The sequence below is a fragment of the Rhinolophus ferrumequinum genome, chromosome 20 (genome assembly GCF_004115265.2).
Source record: "Rhinolophus ferrumequinum isolate MPI-CBG mRhiFer1 chromosome 20, mRhiFer1_v1.p, whole genome shotgun sequence".
NCBI lineage: Eukaryota > Metazoa > Chordata > Mammalia > Chiroptera > Rhinolophidae > Rhinolophus > Rhinolophus ferrumequinum.
The window spans coordinates 34,859,275-34,878,068 of record NC_046303.1 but is presented as its reverse complement, the minus strand read 5'-3'; the positions used below and the strand labels follow the sequence as shown (position 1 = coordinate 34,878,068).

Sequence of the window (18,794 nt, the reverse complement as noted above, 5' to 3'; positions counted from 1 at the left end):
ATATTATGTAATTGATAAACTTAGATATTTGTTTTGTTTTGTTTTTTCAGTTTTGCTCTTCAAATGTAGTGTCCTTAGATTCCTATTGGTAAAGGATACCACGGGGGGCGGGGGGGGGGGGGAGAAATAATACAATAATTGAAAAATAAAGTCAAACTTAACTAAAATAACCTATCAGTGGCCAAGAAACAGCCTGCTAAATTCCATTTCAAACAAAACCAAAAGTTAATCATAGTCTGTGACAGGCACTTAGTAATTACTAAAGACAGACTCTGAATAGCTGCCTATTTTCCTATACACATTTGGGTTGTGCATCTTTTGCTATGGCGTTTTATGTTTCTCTGTATTTCCATGTGAGGCGGTAGATTCCAAGAATGAGATGTTTATATGTTCTGTAGAATTTGGCAAGGGTTTCCTATTCTCTCTCAGTGATAATTCAATGGTTATTCTTCATTGCTCGCTTTGCCATGTTTCTGAAAGCAGAATATATTCATAGCCTCATGTAAACTCAACAAATTAAAAAACTTTATCAGCTATATACATTTGCATCTGTTTGTCATGTTTAATCCTAACATGTTCAATTTAGAAATTGTTTCAGAATTTTAACAACCTAGTGAAATCAATTTGTAATTTTTGCTTTATTGTCGTTTTGTGGCTATTTTATACCTCCTGCCTCCCAAATCTGAAGATGCTTGGTTATACTGCACACATGAGCTGGCTGGTGGTGGCACAGAAAAAAAATAAAAATAAAACATGTCTAGAGTCCCAGGGTAGCCCCGTTCCCACAAAGATCTCTCTTATTCTCTGTGCGTATCTTCATTCATTCAACAAAATTTGACAGATTTTCCAGAGTTTCAACAGTGGAAAAGACCTGGTTCCTGCCCTCACGCAGCACCCACTACTGCTACCACATTGCACAGCTCCACGGGGCATCATTCACATTGTAGGCTGTGTGCAATGTGTAGTCTAAACAGCAACATTCCAGGGCAAGTCTGAGAATATATTTCAAGAAGCCCACAGACTTCACCAACAAAATGGACAATTAGGATTTACAATGGAAAGGTTTTGCCTTCAGATCTTCCATATATTATCCAAGAGATCAGATGATTGTCAAATATTTTACTGTCACATATTGTCTCAGCAGTTATTCTCTTTGTGATATGCTAGATGTGGTTTCTCTAAAAAGATTGCTTAAATGTGTTGCCTGCTTGATCTTTTAAGATAATTACCCATGAGCAATTTTTCCCCCTAATTCCCCACATTATTGCAGGAGGATTAATACATTTGCAGGGAAAAATATTATAATATGACTCCCTTGTTCTGCCTCAGCTGTCATATAAGCAGAAATTAAAGATGTGCAAGGCTTATTAATTTGTTTTTTCTTGTCCAGACTGGTCGACAGTTATTCCTTACAGAAGGTGCTTTCACTGATAGCATTTTAAATGACTAATCAAATGGGACTTCTCTCTTCCTTTATTGTTCCATAGTACAAGACATAATATTTCTCTGCTATTTTGAGTTTTACATTTTGAGTTTTACATTTTTTGAGTTTTACATTTTGAGTTTTACATTTTTTACTATTTAACTGCTATTTTGAGTTTTACATTTTTTACTAATAGTAGTCCTTAATAAGGAACTTTGCAGTTTACATTGTTTGTATTTATTGTGCCTGGTTCCTGGATGTTCCGAGTCTGAACATCCTGTTATCTATATAATCTGTGGCTGTTGTTTTAGTACTTGATCTCTGGGATCTTCATTATGAGAGTCTGTTTTGAATTTTCAAGCATTTTTAAGCATCGATAACCATCTTCTTTTCAGTACACCAGGCTCTGAATCGGGTCTTGGGGTTTATAGAGATGAGAAAGATCCATTCACACATTCAAGGTCAGAGGGAAAGACAGTGTGATGAGCTGTAGCACAGTTATACAGTTGGTACAATGGCAGCATAGAGGTGAAGGTGGTTGAGGAGAAGTGGGGGTCACCAAGTGGTAATTACTTGGCCTGACTTGTCAAAGCTATCTTTCCAAGTTGACAGAAGCTAAGGTTGAAGAACATGAAGGCCATACTGTGGACAAAAATATCCCACGAAGGGGTGAAACAGCTGATGTTTGTGGATAGGAAGAACATGGTTTAAGAAGCAGGTGGAGAAAAAGAGAGGAATGGGGGGAGGGGCGGGAAAAGGTTAGGGACCATAATGGGGGGATATTTAGGAATAGTTAGGCTATGACAACCAGACGACTGAATGGGAGTAGCAAGGGAAAGGCACAGGTTTTGGATAATTCCTCTTTCTGGCTTAGGTAACTAGACCAGAAAGCAAAAATATAGCTTTGCCATCTGATTTTATATGTATATAATTATGTACACACACTACAATATATATGTATTGAAATATATGTATACTGAAATATATCTATTATACACTAAGATAGATAGATGATAGATGATAGACAGACAGATGTCATAATGTGTGAGGAAGAGTTATCATTGCAACTCAAGGAGTATTAATGCCAGCGGGTACTTTCAGGTGGTTGGGCTTCTTGAGCGTCCTGAAGTCTTGTTTCAGATGTGGAGGCAGGTGCGGGCCTCCCACTCGCCTGCCTGCTACCTATTCCCAGGTCAGCAGCAGACCTGCCTGGGCCTGGGCCTTACGGAACTACGTTAGCTTCCTGTGCTTCATGTTTCGCTTTTGTTTAATTTTGATTCTGATGCGCTCACTTTGTAAATACCCCTTCTTAGAGATACAATTTTGGCTGGTTGTTTGAAAAATATATCTTCAAGTTTCTCCTCATATAAAAAGTCTGTTGTTTTGAATTGAGTGTTCTTTTGAGATGGGCTTTTACCCACAGTCTGGGTTTGGTTTGGTTTGGTTTTCATTCCCTGGGAACTCAGTACTCCGCAGAAGTATTTGACTAAGATATATTGTGCCTATCTGTGCCTAATGAAGCACTAACCACAGTAAATGATGAGTGACAGTTTAATCAATTCAGTCCCTTCAGTCGTCACCAAGGGCATGTGGAATGTAATTTTTTAATCTTTCACTCTCAAATACTGCAAATGCCAACTTGAAAAGATCACATCTGTCATGTGTAATCAATTTTCTTACGAGTTATTGCAAAAAACTTTTTTTTAAAAAAAAATTGATCTTTTAGAAGCTAACCTCCTAGGGAACAAACCTCTTTGGTCTATTTTACAAATATATACATTCCAGCAGAGAGAAGTGACATAAATAAATGACAGCCGTGGTGCATGGAATCGCACTAGTTTTCATAGCCTAATGGTTTCTTTCAGTGGACCATGGCCAAATAGAATTACCTATTAGGTTAATTAATGAGGAACCTTTCTGAGTTAGTATTGCATTCCTGTAGGTTAAGTTCAGCTTGTGTTTAGTATTTAATCTAATTGATTTCACCAGTCTACTGTTTCTTTGTTGTCCCTTTGGCTCGAGCCTGCATTCATATTCAGAGAATTAATCCAAGTCATGAAACTCCTTTCAAAACAGAATTCCCCTGATTCCTTTTGATTCTTGCTCCTCGCTGTCCGGTCCTGTGACCAGCAGCCCTGGCGTTGCTTCGAAGCTTGTTAGAAACACAGGACCGCAGGCTCAGTGCAGACCTAGCTAGTCAGAGTCCTCATTCTAAGGAGATCCCCACGTGATTAGCATCCACATTAGAGGGTGATACGTACTGCTTCAGGTGTTTTTTTTCCTTCCGATGGACGCACAGGCTTTGAGGGAATTTCTGGTGCCAGCATAACATTGAAAGAGAAAGGCAGAACCTGCGCTGAGTTCTGGGTCTGTTCATCCATTGCCCTGTCAGAACCAGCTTGACACTGTCTTTATCTACAGCCCTCTTCCCAAATGTTTTGACAATGCAGGTGGTTCTGAGTGGCTCTAAATTAGTCTCTGAACTTGAGTAGGGGCCTCCTAACTTTCAGTGAGGGAGGTCGGTATGAGAAAGGGCACGTCTCCCCTCGTGGTGACAGTGTGAGCTGGGCGGGTCGCTCTCCTCTGTGCACATACGTGCTGGTTATGCTGTGTCAGGATCCCTCATGGGCTCTGTGGCCAACTGCTGCCACATGAGAGAGAAACTGGTTCAAGCTCTCCACCCCGAGGAATTGCAAGCCATTGTTAATAAATGGATGAAATTAGAAGCTAAAATCCAGGAGATTTTGGGGGGGATTTTAATTGAACCATATTTTAAGATATTAAAGTCTTTCTACATTGTCTGAACCTTTGTACATTGATTGAGCCTTAGAATTAGAGAAGGAAAACAGTGTTTTATTTTTTGATGACCAAAATAAGATTAAGGTAGTCTAGCTAAATAATAACCTCTAGGTCCTATTTTATACTTCTTCGTGTGGGATAATCATTTATTGCGTTAATTCACATCTTGTAACATTGATGTGTTTTCGAGAAAATGGAGTACAGTTCAGTTAAAATGCCATGTGTCAAATGCAGATATTATTTGAGTATAGGAGTTGATGGATCTAATTAATCTGTATTTTAATTGAGAGACATAAAGTTGTCTTGTATACCATAACATCTCAACAGAACTTTAATAAACAGGTATGTTACAGTGCATCTTAGCTGGTGACTGTAGTGACCTAACCCTATTTCATTCAGGTCTGGGAGGGCTGCTATATTGCCATAACACTTTGGCTCATTTGAACTTTATCTTTCAAAGCAAAAGACCAAACCCTCATTCTGAGAAAGATGGTAGTGGCTAATATAAGTACAAGTAAATAAATTACAGTTGTAGGAAGTACCACGAGAAGCATGGAGGTAGGGGACCTAACCCAGTCGAAGGGACCAGAAAGCCTTCCCAGAGAAGTGTCATTGGATTTGCTGTTTCCTACTCTGATGGATAAATGTCTTGCCCCTTCCTGGAGAAGTCCATTTTTTCTCTGCATTCCACACTCCATGCATTGCCCAAAATTTAATAGTTTAGATAAATTTTTTCATCTTGAATTCCTTCGCCATAGAGTGCATACATATGTCAGTTTTCAAATATCTTCATATCAAACCTAATTAATCTTTAATTAGTTTGCTGTACAAATTATTTCAGGTTAACCTTAACTGACATTTCACATTCTAGCCTGCAGTTCTAGATGGCTCATTTTGCTTTCAAGAAAAAGTTCATCAAAATGCACAGAGGTTCTTTTTTCCTCATATAGGGAAAACTCAAAATGCTGTGGCTCTTCTACTTAAAGGACTAATTCTGTACACTATCCCAAGGAGATACTGTCCTTCATTTTGCCTTTCTTTAAAAATCGACGTTTGATTTTAGAATAGTTTTAGACTTACAGAAAACTCACAAAGACAATAGAGAGTTTCTATATACTTCTCAGCTGGTATTCCCTATTGTTAATATCTTACATTACTGTGATACGTTTGTCACAACTAAGGACCCCACAGTGGTATATTACTATTAACTAAACAACTTTATTTTCACTTCACTGGTTTTTCCCTAATTTCTTTTGTCTGTTTTAGGATCCCATATTGCATGGAGCGGTCCTGTGTCCTTAGCCTCCTCTGCATTAATGATAGTTTCCCAGATGTTCCCTGTTTTTCATGACCTTAACAGTGTTGAGGAGTACTAGCCAGGCATTTGTAGACTGTCCCTCAGTCTGGAGTCATCTAGTGTTTTGGGGAGGATGACCGCAGAGGTGAAGTGACATTCTCACCACATCATATCAAGGGTACATATTATCCACATGACTTCTCATGATGGTTTTAGCGTTGATCACGTGGTCAAGGTGCTGTTTGCCAGTTTTCTCCATGGTAGAGTTCCTCTGCACCCCTTCCCCTGCCTCCACACAACACTCCTTGGAAACAAGTCTCTAAGCTTAGCTCTCAGTCTATAGTTGAGAAGGGGAGGGGAGCGAGGGTTGCGTTGCTTTTGATTCATTCATTCAGCAAATATGTTTGAGCCCTTAGTGTGTGCTCTTGGGACATGATGATGACACAGCCTTTCCCCTGGTCTTATGGGTTTTCCACCTTGAGGAAACGCATCCCAAAACAGCAAAGACAACTTCACATCCTTTTAGTGGTGTGAAGGAAACAAAGTCGGGATAGAAGGGTGAGAAATAGGGCTTGGGCAGCAAGGAGGAACCTGTCTTACAGATGGTGACAGGGAAAAACATGTCTAAATAGCGCCATTTGAGTGGACCCCTGAATAACAAGGAGCAATTATCTATGCACAGAGTGAGGGGAACCACATTCTGGGCAGAGTTAACAACTCATGCATAGGTCCTGACGTGGCGAAGAATGTTGTATGTTTTAGGAACAGACAGCAGAGCAGCATGGCTGGAACAGAGAATATCTCATGGTCAGAGGTGTGAACGTGGAACTGGAGAGCATGTGGGGCCTTCACACCCCCCAGTCCCTGTTCTTGGTATTAAGGGGGGGAAAAAGCTCAAGATATAATTTTATAAATCCGATTCCTCTCTTTTCATCATCACAAAGACATATATATTGGATGTGGATAAAGGGAGGACAGATGGAAAGAAAATAACTTGAAGTCATTTCAGAACACAGCAACCTTAAAATTTCGTTTATCAGGTGAAATTTCCTATTGTTTATAAAACAGTAGGTAGTACTTCCAATCATAAGATTTTGCTCCCCAATCTTCTAAACACAAAATGAAAACTTCTAAAAAAGTTTATAAAAGTAAACTCTCCTTGCACCCAACCCAATATTCAAATCAACTCACCAAATCCTGTATTTTAAGAAGAAATTCGTATAGGACTGGTTGTAGACTCACTGTTATTAAAAATTTTACTTTAAAGATAAAATATTCATCTTTAATCAAGTTTTAAGAATACCAGTTTTTTACAAAATTCATGGAGACTTCTAAAGCATACAAGTATCTATCGTGGGAAAACTGACAAGGAAAATAGTGAAAACCAGATCTTATTTGAGAGCCCATTTCTATTAATAATTACTCATAAATAATCATAATATGTAATTTTTATTTTTTTCTCCATAACTGATGAAGATGATTTCTTCTACTTATAGTATAGTAAGTTTTTATACAGGTGGAGCATAACATACCTCAAGGTTGGGCAAACTTTGTAAAGGATCAGATAGTAAATATTTTAGGCTTTCAGGGCATATTGTCTTTGTAACAACTATTCGAATCTTCCATGATGATGATGAAGCAGCACAGACAGCATGTAAATGAATGAGTTGGCTGTGTTCCAATATAATATTATGAACAGTGAAATTTGGCTTTCATATAATGTTTATATATCACCAAATATTTTTCTTTTAATTTTTTACTACCATTTAAAATGTAATAGCCATTCTTAGCTCATAGGCCATTATAGAAACAGGCAGTGGGTGGGATTTGGCCCGTGGTCTGTAGTTTGTGGACCCCTGGGCATTACTGTGTTTTGTCCCTCATCCCCCAGTAGATGGAGGGCTTATACTACTTAGTCTCATTCATTTGCTGCCCTGTGTGGGAAACAAGGTGGCTTTACAACTGGTGGTTGTAATTGCTTCTGTCCTCAAAACTATTTTATCCCCTAATCCACCACTTTAACGTGGGTCCCCTGCTCATGTGAGCTTTATCCACCATGAATATTGGGATGCAGAAAAACGATGATACCTTCTAGCCTAGGAATAAAACACAAACTTCTTAGTATAGAATATGGACTTTTCTCTTTTGAACTTTTCCTTTCATCTCCCACTCAATAGCATATGGCTCCCTCAGGATTCCTCACTTACTAGATCCTATCTTCTCTACCTGAATACCCCATTTCCACCCCATCACCCCATAATCTATCAGATTATACTTCTAAGTCAGTTGGCGACAATTCTTTCCTCATTCTCCACATTAAGCTGAGCATATCCTCTCATGTTTCTTTGGAATCTGATCATGGGAATTGTGTAGAATGTTTTAGAATTACTGTGTTTATAGTATACAGATATACTTGAAAGAAACGTGATAGAAGTTTTTCAAAAATTGAACACAGTCCTAAAAGTTTACATGACTAGACCAATAATGAGAAGCGAAGATGAAAGAAAAAAATGAAAGTTTTTTCTATATTATCAGAAAAGATAGTCATCATTATGCTAGAGGAAAGACCAAGTTATCTCCATATTCTGTGTATTTTCTTTACAGAAAATATTATTATAGAATTGTTATAAGTGAAGTACTCAAAGATTATGCAGCCAAAATTGTAGAAATAAAAGTATTAGAGAGGTGTGTCCAGCAGTTAATAAATATGTTACATTACTTTTCTGAATTTTATATTGTCATATTCATTAGCTTTTAAAAATTTATGATTTCTTTTGATTTATTTCCTTATTATAAATTCAATTTTGTACCCTATTTTTATTAATAATTTTGTATTCTTTTTTAAAATAAGAACTCTCAAATTGTATGACCTTTAGGCCTAAAAAACTCCATCTCTAATGACAAAGAATGATTGATACTGCTTAAGTTCTTGTTTTGAACTATGATAAAAACTATTTACATATCTACAGAATAAATTCAATTTGGAAATTTTGAGTTCAAAAGAATTGAAAGATGTGTAAGTATGGGTATATGTTTTATATATTACCTTATCAGGTAACCAATCCTAAAATAAGAGTTTGAACACACTGCATCTTTCTTTTTTATCTTCAGAGAACATTTTGATGGTTGCAGAGACGGGAGCGGGGTTGGGGATGGGTGAAAAAGGGGAAGGTAGTACAAATTGGTAGTTACAAAATAGTCATGGGCATGCAAAGTATAGCATGAGTAATATAGACAGTATTAGTTTAATAACTATATATGATATTATATGGGTACTGGATTTATCGGGATCTTCACTTCTTAAATTATGTAAATGTCTAATCACTATGTTGTACACCTGAAACTAATATAATATTTTGTCAACTGTACTTGAAAAATAAAAATTTATTAAAATCCACCCACAAATTTCCCATTCTGTAGTTGCCTTTTAATTTGTTAATTGCTTATTTTGTTGTGCTGAAGCTTGTAAGTTTGATGTAGTCTAGTTTTCAATTTTTGCGTTGGTGTCATATCTAAAAAGTCATTGCCAAGACCAATGTTGAGGAATTTCTTCCCTGTTTTCTTCTAGTAGTTTTATAATATCAAGTGCTTTTTTCAGGTCTTTGATCAATTTTAAATTAATTTTTGTGAGTAGTATAAGTAGGTGTCTGATTTTTTTTCATGTGTTTATTCAGGTTTTGCCAACACCGTTTGTTGAAGAGACTATCCTTTCCCCATGTGTGTTTTCTTGGCTCTCTTGTTGAATATTAGTTAAACATATGATATGAGTGTTTAATTCTGGGCTCTCTATTCTCTTCTATTGGTCCATGTGTCTGTTTTAATGCCACTACCATACTGTTTTAATTACTATAGCTTTGTTGTATAGTTTGAAATCAGGGAGTGGGATGCCTCTGCCTTTGTCCTTTCTCAGGATTACTTTGGATATTCAAGTTTTTTGTGGTTTCATACAAATTTTAGGATTTTTTTTCTACTTCAGTGGAGAATGCCATTGTATTTTTTATAGGAATTACATTGAATCTATACATGGCTTTGATTTGTAAGGACATTTAAACAATATTAATTCTTCTGATCTATAAACATAGGATGTCTTTCCATTTGTTCATGTCTTCAATGTCTTTCATCAATGTACTCCACTGTTCAATGTAGAGATCTTTCACCTCCTTGGTTAAGTTTTTTCCTAAGTATGCTAAGTATGTGATTGTTTTGTTTTTTGTTTTGTTTTTTATGTTCTGAATGAGATAATTTTCTTTATTTCTTTTTCAGATGTTTTATTATTAGTATATAGAAATGCAACTGATTTCTATATGTTTATTTTATATCCTGCAACTGTACCTAATTTGTTGATTAGTTACAACAGCTTTTTGGTTGAGTCCTTGGGATTTCCTATATACAAAATTATATTACCTGCAGTTAATGACAGTTTTACTTCTTTCTTTCTGATTTGGATGACTTTTCGTCAACTTGCCTAATTGCTCCAGCTAGTACTTCTACTACTATATTTGAATAAGAGTAAGTGGACATTGTTGTTTTGTCCCTGATCTTAGAAAAATAGCTTTCAGTTTTTCACCATTAAGTATGGTGTTAGTTGTGACTTTGTCACATATGGCCTTTATTATGTTAAGGTCTGTTCCCTCTGTACTCAATCTGTTGAGGGCTTTTTTCATGAAGGATTGCATTTTGTCAAATGTCTTTTTGCATCTATTGATCATGTGATTTTTATTTTTTATTCTATTAATCTGATATATCACATAGATTGACATAAATATGTTGAAGCTTTCTTGCTTTCCAGGGATAAATGCCACTTGGTCCTGCTGTATAATTCTTTTGATGTGCTCTTGAATTTGATTTGCTAATGGTTTGTTGAGAATTTTTGCATCTGTATTCATCAGGGATATTGGTCTGTACCGTAGTTTTCTTTCTTATACTTATCTGGCTCTGGTATCACGATAATGCTGGCCTCGTAGAATGAACTTGGAAGTCTTCCCTCCTCTTCAATTTTCAGGAAGAGTTTGAGAATATTTGCTATTAATTCTTTAAACATTTGGTAAATTCACCAGTGCAGCTATTTGGTACTGGTGGTTTTCATGAACACACTGCATCTTATAACAGTTTTAATTGTAACCTTTTGTGGCCAGTTCTTATTCTTGAAAAATTTAGACTAAATAGGTGATGATTACATAATTATTCAAATTATCAAATGAAGGAACAAATTAAAGGAGACATATACTGAAATAAGATAGATAGATAGATAGATAGATAGATAGATAAGATAAGATAGACAGATCAGGGGTATCAAAAAATGTATACACATGACTTGTATTCATCTTTTGTTATCAGTATATATCAAGTATTACAATTTTAATACAGCTTTTTCCTCTCTTAAAATCTTTATACATTTTTTGGCACCCTGTGTGTGTGTGTGTGTGTGTGTGTGTGTGTGTGTGTATCATAAATATAGAACTTAAGTGGATGAATTATTTCTGAGTAAACTACTCAGAGCAATCAACTTACTCCATCAAGAGAAAGAACAGAGAGCTAATGGGAAATAGAAGGTAGGGGGAGGAAAGCAGGTAATAGTCCTTTCATATTAAATTGTAGGGCTTTTATTGCTCTTTGGCATAAGGCAGCTCTAGTAACAAAGTATTCTGCTATGTTAATATATTGCTGTATTTTATACTTCTACTTTTTAATTGTCTTGAGCTTTCTATCTCTTTTTATAAGTCCTTTAAGGATAATTCTCTCAGCTTCATTAGTGTACCCTAAGGCTTCTTTGAAAAATGATATCATAGAAACATCCATTAGAAATGAGACGTCAGGTCCCTTAGCTAGCCTATATATGTGCTGTATCATTACATACCAACTGAGTAGAATTACAGCATAGATTTGTCTTTTAATTGTTCTAAGTATCACATTATGGAGATGATATAGACTAAGCACAAGCAGTAGCAAAAGAATTTCTCTAAGTAGCTCTGACAGTGTAATGGTTACCTTCCCAGCCAGCTTAGTTGAGTACACAGTGGGGTCAACTGTGGTTTCTGCTGAGGCTCTTCTTACTCAGAGTTGTAGCTTATAGTGGGAAAGAGAAGAGAGGGTATATTCTCAATGTGAAAAAAAGGAAGGTGCAGAATACTATTTGAGGTCCAAGATATTTTATATAAACTTAAATAAGAAGATGGTAGAAATGTAGGTCAGTAGTCTTAGAAAAGAATTCTTGGCATAAAAATTTGGAAAACTACCAAATTGAAATTTTAGATTTAACTGGACATCTGAAGTCCCAATATTTATAAGAATATCATTGCATTTTAATATGCTAATAAAATAATTCTCAATGCCTATGTTGTCTCTGAAATCTTAAAGAAAAACAACTTGTGTTAAAACCCATCTTCCTAGAACACTGATTTTAAAATTAATTTTTTACTACTTTAATAGAATTATTCTTTATGATATAAAGTAACATTGTTTTTAGTCATTGCAACTCTATATACTATTGGTGTTCAATTTGGATAGAAGTTATGTGGTATAATAGAGAAGAGATTTCTGCAAATGTATTACTTCTTTCATTCAAAACATTGTTTATTTACAATTGTGATAACAACTGGGGCAGCTGTAGAAAAGTAGGTGCTTTGTCTTTAACCTCTGGAAGGGTCTGAAATAAGTTAAAGACACAAGGATCTGCTCACCCTAAATTGAATATAAGTGCAGCAATTGAAGAAGTGTGCCAATATATTCATGATATTGTTAGTATACCCTCAGGAAACATAAACCCATTCAAAGTAGAGCCATTAAAAAAAAAAAAAAAGTCCTGGAGAATTACTAGCAGGTAGAGAGATCTGGCAAAAACACTGGATTATCTGAACATCCAGGTCTTAGGAAGGCAGGAACCAAGTCCGTTCAGGGAACGTCATTCGTCATTCGTAGGAAAGTGACCATTCTTGCTAGTTCTCTGCCATTAATGTGAATTATTCCATCTACATATGCTAATTTCTTTCCACTTTGTTCCCAAGTGACTTGTTCTTCAGAGTCCCGGCAGGGGTATCTAGCTCTCTGCCCATACGATGGATTGGTTGTTCCTGTTGGATTAGGTGCAGGCTGCTGTGTCTGGGAGGCACGGTCTCCTGGTGCTCGTACGCTGCTGAACTGCCCTGCTAGATAGGAACTGTGGGCATGGAAGGCTCAGCTAGGAGAGGCAGCTGACCATAGTAGATGGCTGATATAGTGAATAAAAGCTTCACAAATAAACTCGTAAAGGGAGCTATTCTTCCTGCTGGAATGTTCACAGAAGGCTTCATGGAAGAGACGGCATTAAAATTAGATTATAGAGGTTGGGTTGGATTGACATGTGAAGAGCAAATAGATGAAGAAGGAGGAAGTTCTAGGTAGTGGAGCAGTTTGAGCCAAGGTATATAGGTTTCTGCTTGGGCCGTGAGCAGATCAGTTCTGCTCAGAGATCCCCAGCGTAGTTGCCCTAAAGTACCAGAGCAGCCCTCGTCAATGCCTGGGCTGCAACCGAGACTGATTGAAACAGACTCTTTGGGGTTTGTGTTCAGATCATTTGCAGTTTTTATGTTTCCCAGATGATTTTGATGCAAAGAGGTATGAGTCCTGGGCAGCTAGGGAGGAGAATACATTATGAATTTGTGAAATAGGGTTGGAAAAAGCCATTAGAACAACACTGTGGAGGCTTTCTGTATCAGGCTAAGGAGTTCCTTGACTGTGTCCTGTAAGTAAGGTGGAGCCACCAAGGCTTACATTTTATTGGTTTCCACTATGTTCTGAGCCCAATTCAGTTCCATCTATTTAAAGTCCTTTCAGGCCAGTAGGCAGAGATAGGGAGGAAAGTTCTGGGACCTAAGTATATGTGCCACAGCCCAGCTGGTGGTACTCAGTAAGAATATTATTGATTCATTGTTTCTTCTTTGTAACTGTAGATGTTTTAGTTCCAGATAGTTTTCTAAGCAGAATATATTGAAGTTTTGTAACAATTCTTTCTTCTCTCTTTAGGGGAGTTGGTTGCATCTTTGTTGAAATGATCCAAGGAGTTGCTGCTTTTCCAGGAATGAAAGACATTCAGGATCAACTTGAACGAATATTTCTGGTAAGTTCTTTACAGAACTCTTTTGAGAAAACTTGGTTTCTAGTTCGTCCGTTAGTGACACACTCGAGTGGAAAATAATTTTAAACAAATTTATTGGTTGTCACATTCAATTCTAACATACTTTTGGATCTTTGAAAAAGCAGGAAATTAGTTCAGAATTATGTTCTTTTTAAACTACTGCACATGAAAAATATGCAAAAATGGTAAAAAAGGACAGGATGTTCGAGGCAATATAGAATAGTGGGTAAAAATTAGGTTTCTGACAGAAAAATTGCAAATAATTTATAGAGATACTCCCTTTCAAGTATGTGTAGCTGACTCCATCCCACTCCCACCCGCTTACATGTGTGCTTGGATCAGTAACTTTTTTCCATGAAGTAGGACATAGAAAGAGGGTAAGGGATGGAGAGTTTAGTCATTTTAAAATGGAGCTTTTTCGCAATGGGTTTGCCGCCAGAACACAGGTGTAGTGAAAACTACCACTGAATCTAACCCAAAATGGGAAAGGAAAAGACACATCAACAACGTCATCATTGGACACGTAGATTCCGGCAAGTCTACCGCTACTGGCCATCTGATCTACAAATGTGGTGGGATCGACAAAAGAACCATCGACAAATTTGAGAAGGAGGCCGCTGAGATGGGAAAGGCTCCTTCAAGTCTGCCTGGGTCTTGGATAAACTGAAAGCTGAACGCGAGCATGGGATCACCATTGATATCTCCCTGTGGAAATTCGAGACCAGCAAGTATTATGTGACCATCATTGATGCCCCAGGACACAGAGACTTTATCAAAAACATGATTACAGGCACATCTCAGGCTGACTGTGCTGTCCTGATTGTTGCTGCTGGGGTTGGTGAATTCGAAGCAGGTATCTCCAAGATGGGTAGACCTGTGAGCATGCCCTTCTGGCTTACACACTGGGTGTAAAACAACTAATTGTTGGTGTTAACAAGATGGATTCCACTGAGCCGCCTTACAGCCAGAAGAGATACGAGGAAATCGTTAAGGAAGTCAGCACCTACATTAAGAAAATTGGCTACAACCCTGACACAGTCGCATTTGTGCCAATTTCTGGTTGGAATGGTGACAACATGCTGGAGCCAAGTGCTAAGATGCCTGGGTTCAAGGGATGAAAGTCACCCATAAAGATGGCAGTGCCAGTGGAACCACACTGCTGAAGCTCTGGATTGCACCCTGCCACCAACTCATCCAACTGACAAGCTTTTGCGTCTTGACAAACCAATGGAGGCAGCTCCAGGTTGTCTACAAAATTGGTGGTATCGGTCCTGTCCCTGTGGGCCGAGTGGAGACTGGCATTCTCAAACCCGTCATGGTGGTCACCTTTGCTCCAGTCAATGTTACAACTGATGTAAAGTCTGTTGAAATGCACCATGAAGCTTTGAGTGAAGCTCTTCCTGGGGACAATGTGGGCTTCAATGTCAAGAATGTGTCCGTCAAAGATGTTCGTCGTGGCAATGTGGCTGGTGACAGCAAAAATGACCCACCAATGGAGGCAGCTGGCTTCACTGCTCAGGTGATTATCCTGAACCATCCAGGCCAAATCAGTGCCGGATATGCACCTGTGCTTGATTGTCACACAGCTCACATTGCTTGCAAATTTGCTGAGCTGAAGGAGAAGATTGATCGTCGTTCAGGGAAAAAGCTGGAAGATGGCCCCAAGTTTTTGAAATCTGGTGATGCTGCCATCGTTGACATGGTTCCTGGCAAGCCCATGTGTGTTGAGAGCTTCTCTGACTACCCTCCTCTTGGTCATTTTGCTGTACGTGACGTGACACAGACTGTTGCTGTGGGTGTCATCAAAGCAGTGGATAAGAAAGCAGCTGGAGCTGGCAAGGTCACCAAGTCTGCCCAGAAAGCTCAGAAGGCTAAATGAATATTATCCCCGATACCTGCCACCCCAGTCTTAATCGGTGGTGGAAGAACGGTCTCAGAACTGTTTGTCTCAATTTGCCATTTAAGTGTAATAGTGAAAAACTGGTTAATGATTATAATGCATCGTAAAACCTTCAGAAGGAAAGGAGAATGTTTTGTGGACCATTTGTTTTTTTGTGTGGCAGTTTTTAAGTTATTAGTTTTTAAAATCAGTACTTTTTAATGGAAACAACTTGACTGAAAATCTGTCACAGAATTTTGCGACCCATTAAAACAAAGTTTAATGAGGGAAAAAAAAAAAAAAGGAGAAGCCAGGTCTACAGTCCCTCATCCAGGTCTTTGGGGTTTGCATCATCAAAGATACGTCATGTTGGTAGCATGTAGCTTTGACAGAATGTATTGATAATGGCACTTCACCTTCGTGGTCTTTGTCTCAAAACCATAACCCCAGTCTAATCATGAGAAACACATCACACAAACCCAATTGAGAGACATTCTACAAAATAACTGACTAGTATTCCTCAAAACTGTCAAGGTCATCAAAAACAAGGAACGTCTGAGAAACTGTCCCAATCCAGAGGAGGCTAAAGAGACATGACAGCTCAATGTAATGTGATATTTTGGATGGAATCCTGGAACAGAAAAAGAACATTAAAAATAAACTAGTGAAATCCTAGCAAAGTGGGAAGTTTAGTAGATACCAGCATATCAGTGTGTCCTCAGTTGTGACAAATGTTTCATATAAGGTAAGATTTTTAATAATAGGTGAAACTGGTGAGGGTTATACAGGAACTCTCTGTACTGTTTTCCATATCTTTTCTAAAAGTGTTCTAAAATTAAAATACTTAAATTTTTTAAAATCTGAGAAAATAAAAATAAAAGACGATCTGGGTTTGTCACCTGCTTTGTCACCTGAGGCAAGGGACTTAGCTCTTGAGCCTTAGTTTCCCCGTGAGTGAAATGGGGGATAATAATAACACCTACTTCACAGGTTGTTTTGAAGAATAATTGACTTAAGACACATAAAGTGCTTTTAGAACTATGCCTGGCATATAGTAAATACCCATAAATACAAGTTGTTATCATTTTTATCAAGTCATTTTTATACCAAATATTTTTGTTCAATGGAACTTCCACATTAACAAACATTCACATGAACTTATTATTTAAAACATGGAATAAGAGCTAGACAACGTAAGGTTTTTGTTCAAAGGATTCAAACCATATACCTTGTTACAGTCAAGCGCATTACCATACTTTTCTCATCTTTAATAAAACTGAAATATGAAATCACTGGGGCATATTTTAGTATGGGCAATGTCAGGAAATGTACTTATTGGGTTATCAGTAGTTATATATTACTGTTACAATAGTAATAATATCGCTTATTTATATTCTGAGAATAATTTCCTAAACTTTAGATTGCACTAAACTGTTCACTCTCTTATGGCTATTGAACAATACTTAAATAATCCTGTCAAATTACTGGTTTTTATGGTCGAATCATTAGTTTACTGAATTTTTTATATTAGCAAACTTCAAAAGGGAATCACATAGAAAGAAATATCTCCACTTATACATTACTTCAGAATAAATTTAAAATAAAAGGATATGGTTATACTAGAAATGAGGTATATTTTATAGCAATAAAACCAAAAAAATTAATTTCATGAAAGCATAGTTTTTGATTAAAGCTTAGTCAAAATTTTCATTTTAAATATTTTTTATAAAGTGAGTAATTTTCAATAGGTGCTATCCTGTTGCATTGTTTCCTGTATGGAGATTTTGCTATTATGTCTTAATTTTATGGCCATAGTTTCTTAATTTTATGGGTATTCAGGGCCCTTTGAGCTATGTGAGGCTTTTAATAAGTCAAAGAAATAAATCATTGTAAATTTCCCATAGGAATATTGATAAACTAAACTACTGTTAGCTCTTGTTAGAGCACAGAGACCCTTAAACAAGAAAAGTATCACGATTAATGGTAATAACTCCATCTCTTACTGTAGTTATTGTACATGTGGAGTGCTTTTTACAAGCAAAATGTCCTTTGGTAATTAGGAGATAAATATCATCATCTATATAAAATTGCTGTTTTACAATTAAAATGTTATGTTTTACCCTGAGGAATTAGACATGTTCAAAGAAAGAGAAATCTACAACTTTCTTTTGACAGTAAATGTTATCATCTTAAATATTTTATGTCCTCTGCTGAATTGTTTAACTTTGGAAATACTCCCTATATGTCATGTTCTACAAGCAGACTCTCTTAGGACTTCTGAGATCACTGTAAGAGGACGTTGTATTAACCCAATATGGTTGAATCACAGGGAAAAAAATGCTTTTCCTTGGTGGCCTTTTACATCTGGTGTGAAGAGGAATGACTGTTAAAGTGTAATTAAATCCACTTTCACAAGCTTATCGTATAAACTGCCAGAAACTCTTTTTTTGAAAGCGGCAGTTGTGTATCCAGCCTGGGGTAAAGCCTTGCCAAGGAGATAATCAACTTTGAGAAGTTGTGAAACATGGGATTATTTGGTTTGCTTTATATTTTAATACAGGGATTAAGTCCGTTTATTCACCTGTGAGCTGTCTATATAAAAGTTAATAACTTTGAAGCACAAAATTAATAGTTTGTTACCCAAGATACCTAATATAATTAACTCCCATACACTGAGTCTTTATAACGAATGTGAAAGGCAACACGCATCAGTCAGTAAAGCCTTTATATTTTTCTTTTGAAAGTTTTCATTTCTTTCTTTTCTTTTTTGCTCTTTGATGGAAAGGAGCTGTTTACATGTTTAACAAGTCCAATGAATTCATTTCTACAACATTATCACTCTAGTGATATGTCTAAAGTGAGCTGGCTATGTAATCCTTGATTTCACCATTACATAATTTTCCTCGAAATTATGATGTTCATATGCAAGAAAGAAGGAAAGTGATGGAATTTTGACAAATTATATTCAAGATACTTTGAATTGCCAGGTGAATGGGTACTTCTCTAAGCACTAACTCCACTCTTAGGTGAAAAAGTGATTTATTTTCATTTCTTTAGCATTACCCAGTTTTTAATGTGGCATGATACATTCCTTTCATCTCTGTTAATTGCAAAAATAAGCAGTAGATGTATTCATCCAGGTAAATATACAGAGGGTGCCAAGAAAATGTATACACGTTTTAAGAAAGGAAAAAAACTGTATTAAAATTGTAATTTTCAATATATACTGGTAACAAAAGATGAATACAAGTCATGTTTGACTTCTGCAGTTACAGGATGTACT

General features: G+C 36.8%; 1 protein-coding gene and 1 pseudogene across 3 annotated transcripts in view; both read left to right on the top strand.

Annotated features, from left to right (window-relative positions):
• Nucleotides 1–18,794, top strand: part of CDK14 (cyclin dependent kinase 14) — a 553,564-nt gene that overhangs the window by 335,780 nt on the left and 198,990 nt on the right. For all 3 annotated transcript variants that reach the window (XM_033088529.1, XM_033088527.1, XM_033088530.1), the window contains one exon: nucleotides 13,521–13,614. In XM_033088529.1, coding sequence (XP_032944420.1) covers nucleotides 13,521–13,614 — 94 coding nt within the window. The remainder of the gene's footprint in view (nucleotides 1–13,520; nucleotides 13,615–18,794) is intronic.
• On the top strand, nucleotides 13,815–15,605 carry LOC117012062 (elongation factor 1-alpha 1-like; annotated as a pseudogene).